A 5,226-nucleotide genomic window follows, 5' to 3' on the forward strand; every position below is an offset into this window, starting at 1 on the left:
AGAGAACCGGGTGGAATTGGGGTTCCCTTCACCGCCAGGGGCTCCTCCGCCTCCGCCCTGCCTTCGGTACTGGAAACACTTCCCCGTCCCCTCCCCCACTAAAGCACCCCCCGCCTTGCTCTTCTGTAGACCGTGGCTCAGCAGGGGGTTTGCTGGGGGCTGGAGTGAGGACGCGTTTAAGTGGGAGCATATCTGGGTTAACGGGTGTGAAATGTAACTGTGCGCGGCTGCACGGTGTGGGGGGACATGGGTGTGGGGGGACAACGATGTGCACCTCCGAGGATGGAAACCACAAGTAGGTGCGCGCTGGGAAGGAGGGTCCCCTCACCCTAGTCCCACCCTTGGGGTTCACTGCAGTGGCTGCAGCCCCACCCTATGCTGCCCCCCTTTCTATTCCTCTGCCTGTGGCTCGGTGTCTCGAGTCCCTGTGCATGGCTGTCTCCATCCGTCTATCTCTGTGTCTCTCTGACTTCCTCTCCCTCTCTTTTTCCTGCATTCTCCCTGAGTCTCTCGGAGCCTCGCACCTATCTGCCGGTCCCCCCATGTCTCTGACTCTGTGTCTCTTCTATCTGTTTTAGGTTCAATCTCAGATCAATTTCCCCCTTTCCTTCTCTCTTTTTCAGCTGACCCTCCTTCCCTCTGAACCTGCCTGTCAGGAATTTCAGGAAACACCAATGGCAGGAGACGGTGCTGGAAAGAAAAGGGACATGGACCCTTTCTCCCTGCCAACCCAGGGTCCTGAAATCTTCCAGAACCTCCCTGGCCACAGACCTGCTGCTTCCCACCCTCAAAGCCCATCTCTTCCCGTCTGCTTCCACCACTGTGCTGGACCAGTCACTCAGTTGCCATAGCAACCGGTCCGAGCATCCTTTCTCCGGGGATTGGCACTCTCTAATCGTAGGTCCCACACAAGGACGATATCGCAGGGGAGCAGGTGTCCGAGACACCACAAGGAGGGCCAAGGGGTGCGCGACAGGGGCCTCCGCCCATCCCCTCTTCGCTCCTTTCCCTTTCAGCGCCGGAATCTTCCCACATCCTCTCTCCTAAGCTCTCAGATCCCGGAGCCTCCCGGCGCCCACTCCCTGGGGCGACGCTCACCGTTTGTGGGGGTCTGGGTTGGGGTCGCCATGCTGAGCCAGAGCAGGGGGCTGCTGGATGCTGAGGCAGCGAGGACACGGCTGCAGCAGCTGGAAGCAGGACAGGCTGATGTGGGGGGGAGATGGGGGGAGCCCTGGTGTTGGGGGGGGCCTGTAGCCAATGGGGGCCCGGGGAGCCCGCCCCCGTCCAGGCCACCCCGCCCCCGCCCCGCCCACTGCTGTCGTCCCCGCCCCTTCCCCAAGGGTGGGGGCGCCCCCTGCCGGGGCCAAGGGGGCTCCCAGGCTTCGGCGCAGAGGGACTGACAGATCAACAAAGCGCCGTCAAGAGAGAAAAGCACGTTTTATTGGAAATCTGAGAGGCTCGGGGACTCAGTGGGGCAGGGCTGGGAAAGGGGGCAGTCTAGGTGGCCGGTGAGCAGGAGGTGAGTGGGACGCATCAGGTGCCAGGGGAATCCTGTGGGGTGAAAAGGGTGAGAGGCGAGGAAGGACCTCAAGCCCTCTCCTCCTCCCTCTCTTAGCCACCTGCCCAGGCTGGTACATCACCCCCTCTTCCTCCCTCCCGTGCCCCTCCCCGAGCCCAGGCGGCGCTGCAGGACCTGGCCGAGTTCCATGGCACCAGGTGTTTCTACCGCCTGCGGGTGGAGAGACCTGACGGGGACAGAGAAAGTTGGGGTGTCAGGAGGGGCGTCCCTGCGGAGGAAGGGCAACTCCCTGCCCACTGGCTTCAGCTCAAGTTCTCCCTTCACGCTGCCAGGGAGGGCCAGGAAAACGGCTCTTGGAACCAGCTCTCACCCCCAAACACCCGCAGTCTCCCCAAACTCACGGCGGATGGAGCTGCGGAAAGTTCCCTCCTCTTCATCGGGTTCCCCAGTTCTGGGAAGGGAGAGCAGGGGGTGGGGGGGGGGACACGGGATGGAAAAGGGGAGGCAGTGGCTTCCAGAAAACCCTCAATGAAGGCCTCATCTCCCAGACTGGTGCACGGGAGTCCCACGTACCCCAACGAGCGCGCTCGGGGTACGCCGCCGAAAAGGAGGAGCACCCGGGAGCAGTTTGTGTGGCAGAAGGCCGTCCAAACAGGTAACAGTGAGTACCACCGGGGATGCGGGGGAGGGGTGGTCAGAGGAACTTGGTAGACGGCCAGGAGGTGATCTGAGTTGGAAAACCCAGAATCCTCATCTCCCAGTGAGTGATCCTGAATAAGTGACTTTATCTCACCATACCTCGGTTTAATCATCTGTACAATGGGGGCTGGTAACAGCGCCTACCTGAAGAGGTGGTATGAGGGCCAAATAAAATAATATGCAAGGAAAGAGCGTCTGGCACGTGGTGTAACAGTCAACGCGTATTCGTTATTACTTATAGTGACATGGATCATTGTGTTAACACGAAGGTGTTCGCTCCGTGGTATTCCTATGTTGGTTGTGCTTTAAACTTTTTATTTAAAGATGAATCAAAGAGCAAGGAATAAGACTCTGAGCTAAACTGGGCCGCCGTGTGAGATGATCTCATTTCACCGCGGCTCGCTCTCTGTCAGCACTTTTGATATCGTGCTTGTGATTTTAATCGGTGGGGCTCTGGGAACCACCGCCACCGCCTTCACTGCTGGGCCGGGAGCTTGACCAAGCAAGTCAGGACGTTTACTCATCGCCTGGTCCCAGGTTTGGGGCTTGGCACATGGGAGGTGCTTCACACATATTCTTTGAGGGGTTCCTGGCTTCGGGTTGGCAGGACTTGCTGTCTCACCCCCAGCGCCCCTCTAAGAGCAGGCGAGGGGCGAGTGGGGGCTGGGAGGGCCTTCTTACCTCTGTTGCTGGTTGAACTTGCATCGGCATCTCTTGCCTGTGGGGGTGGGGACAGGGTCGCAGAGACTGAGATTGCGTCTCCCCACGCGGGGCGCCCAGCGTTCTGACTGCGTTCTGACTGCAGCTCGCCCGGGTGAGGGGCGGGGCCGCGCAGGCAGGGGCGGGGTCGGGGCGGGCGTGGGCGGGGCGTGGGCGGGGCGAGGCGCAGCACTCACTGAGAATGATGAGGATGCCCAGGATGAAGAGGATTCCCGCGATGGTGAGGCCTCCGATCCGCAGGGATTGGTAGTCTGAGGGCGGCAGGGTGCAGGGTGAGGGCCGGGGGAGAAGAGCGGGGAGAGAGAAGGAGAGCAGGGGGCAGGACAGGGAGGAGGAAGGAGAAGAGGAGTGGGACAGGGAGGGGAGAAAGGGCAGGAGGCAGCAGCGGAGGGGCCTGAGACCCGGAGAGGGATCCCACAGAGCCAGGGAGAGGAGCAGGGAGGACAGGCACGCCCCGGCAGCCCTCTGACTCCCGGAATAGATGCCGCCCCTCACCATAGGTGAATGGGTCGTGTTCCTGTGGCGCTTCTGGAAAGAGAGAGAGAGATCCGGGTTTGGATGCTTCCCAGGACTCTGAACCGGGAGAGGCGTCAAAAGACCCTGTGGGGGCTCCACCTTCCTGGGCTGAGAGTTGGGGGGCTGTTGGACCCGGGCAGACTGCCCACCCACTCTGGACCCTAGACACCCACCCCCTCTGTACTGTACTGGGCAGGGGGTTTCAGTCGCTGCCCCAACACCCCCTGTACTACAGCCTGTCAATCTGGGGGGGAGCCAACCCCCATCCCTCCCCACCTTTGCCTGACCTGGGGTATCCATCCTCTCCCTTCCTCCAATGTCAGCCTGTGACTGGACCCCATGCGGGAGATCCCCAGTTTCCTGGAACTCCAGCTGAGTCCATTTAGGTAGGGGTCTCCCACTTGTTTTTCTCTAGGTTTCTGCCACCCGTGTCATTCGAGAGACTGGGGTGAGCAGTGGGCTGCCCCTGTGACTCACCTGCATTGGCTCTGGCAAGAAGACCCACGCAGAGAACCAAGATGTGGCCGACGGATGCCATTGTCCTGGGGGCACAAAAGGGCCAGGAAATGTGTACCCTCGTCCTCCCCATACGGGGGCCTGAACCCACAGGGTTAAGTCAGAGACCGTCAGGGACTTCATCACAAAAGTGTCAGTCGGCTGGCTTAGTGGCACCCCCTGCTTCACCGGGCCAGGCCGTGCCACCAAAGCGGCTCACACAAACAGAGCCCAACCCAGCAAGGGCAGAGCCACAGGTCTCCCACGGGCCTCTGCCTCCCCGCAGCTGGCCCCAGATTCCTCAAATCTACCCTCACAGGGGAGGCAGGATGCGGCCTCACCCAGGTGGAGAGACAGACACTCTGCAAGACAGCGGGACACACCCCAGTCCCACCTGCCTGCGCACCACGGCCTCCAGAACGAGCCCAGCCAGCGTCCCTGCCCCCTGCGCCTGCCCGCCCGCCGGCTCTGTCCGCTCTCAGCCTGACCCTGGGTATAAATATCTCCCACTTCACCATGGAAGAATCCGCCTCACAAGGCCACCATGGAAACCGCCTTCCACCCCCCCACTTGGGGGTCATGCATAGTCCTGGTGGGGCGAGGCCTGGCGGCCACATCGCCACAGAGTAAGGCCACCCCTTGTCCTCTCCTGGAAACCAGCAGAAGAGGGAGAAACACCAGTTCCACCCGCCCCTGGGTGACATCTTTCATAACCAGACAACACCAGACAAGTGACATGAGGCCCAAGCTAGTGGGCCTGAGAGAAGACAGCGACCAGGGGCAAGGACACACACACACACAGGCGCACATACAAGCACACACGGTGGGTGGTGCTGCCCTGGAGATGGACAACACCCTCCCAGCTGCTGGTGGGAAGAATGTGGGGTGTAGACAACCTCAGCACCCCCCACTCCTCCTCCAGGCCCCCAGGGCCCCCGACAGTGTTCCAAGCAGAAGCCACACCCAGCCAGGGGGCTCATGCAGCAGGGGGAGGAGTCGCACCCTGACTCCCAGCCTGCGGAACCCCACTGTCCCCACACTCTCCTCCCTCTGGGGTCAGGCCTGCCTGGGAAGCCACCCGGCTGGCCACTCCTGCTCCCAAAATAGGCCGCCCGGCGGGAGTGTGAAGACGTCTGGAGGGGAGGGCTGGGGGGCGCTCACCCCAATCAGGCTGTCCCTTGCTGAAAGAAGGCCCCCAAATGTCCGGCTGTGCCCTGGGGGCTGAGCACTTTGGACCCCCCGGGCCCAGAGCTGGACGCTCCGCCCCCCGCAGGCTC

The 5,226-nt window shown here is 61.7% G+C and overlaps 3 protein-coding genes and 1 long non-coding RNA gene across 7 annotated transcripts in view; 1 reads left to right on the forward strand and 3 right to left on the reverse strand.

Annotated features, from left to right (window-relative positions):
* Positions 1–1,273, reverse strand: part of Fxyd7 (FXYD domain containing ion transport regulator 7) — a 7,821-nt gene extending 6,548 nt beyond the window's left edge. Inside the window, exon 1 of the mRNA XM_015497064.2 lies at positions 1,099–1,273. Within this exon, the coding sequence (XP_015352550.1) occupies positions 1,099–1,129 (31 nt within the window). The 5' untranslated portion in view covers positions 1,130–1,273. The remainder of the gene's footprint in view (positions 1–1,098) is intronic.
* Positions 1–5,226, reverse strand: part of Fxyd5 (FXYD domain containing ion transport regulator 5) — a 28,504-nt gene that overhangs the window by 18,997 nt on the left and 4,281 nt on the right. The gene's annotated exons all lie outside the window — the stretch shown is intronic.
* Fxyd1 (FXYD domain containing ion transport regulator 1) lies at positions 1,419–5,226 on the reverse strand. 2 transcript variants are annotated; one of them, XM_015497241.1, is made up of 8 exons: positions 5,111–5,226; positions 3,932–3,996; positions 3,434–3,466; positions 3,115–3,189; positions 2,900–2,936; positions 1,921–1,970; positions 1,694–1,745; positions 1,419–1,551 (listed from the first exon to the last, which is right to left on the reverse strand). In XM_015497241.1, exons 2-7 carry the CDS (start codon positions 3,990–3,992, stop codon positions 1,723–1,725), a joined length of 279 nt encoding a protein of 92 aa, XP_015352727.1. In that variant the 5' UTR covers positions 3,993–3,996; positions 5,111–5,226; the 3' UTR covers positions 1,419–1,551; positions 1,694–1,722. The 2 variants fall into 2 exon arrangements, with proteins under 2 accessions (XP_015352727.1, XP_048647159.1); XM_048791202.1 differs by lacking the exon at positions 5,111–5,226 and adding an exon at positions 4,344–4,479.
* Positions 3,870–5,226, forward strand: part of LOC125612630 — a 4,708-nt gene continuing 3,351 nt past the window's right edge. Inside the window, exons 1-2 of one of the 2 annotated variants that reach the window (XR_007343119.1) lie at positions 3,870–3,902; positions 4,269–4,772. This is a non-coding gene — a long non-coding RNA (uncharacterized LOC125612630). Of the gene's footprint in view, positions 3,903–4,268; positions 4,773–5,226 lie in introns of those variants that run through there. The other variant, XR_007343118.1, reaches the window with a different exon arrangement.

The sequence above is a fragment of the Marmota marmota genome, unplaced genomic scaffold (genome assembly GCF_001458135.2).
Source record: "Marmota marmota marmota unplaced genomic scaffold, marMar, whole genome shotgun sequence".
Taxonomy (NCBI): domain Eukaryota; kingdom Metazoa; phylum Chordata; class Mammalia; order Rodentia; family Sciuridae; genus Marmota; species Marmota marmota.

Excerpts from the sequence above, each read along its gene's own strand:
- Fxyd1 (XM_015497241.1), bottom strand. The coding sequence starts at position 3,992 with ATGGCATCCGTCGGCCACATCTTGGTTCTCTGCGTGGGTCTTCTTGCC. Across the intron at positions 2,937-3,114 it reads GGGCATCCTCATCATTCTCA|GCAAGAGATGCCGATGCAAG; the intron begins GTGAGTGCTGCG and ends CCACCCCCACAG. Across the intron at positions 1,746-1,920 it reads TTTCCGCAGCTCCATCCGCC|GTCTCTCCACCCGCAGGCGG; the intron begins GTGAGTTTGGGG and ends TGTCCCCGTCAG.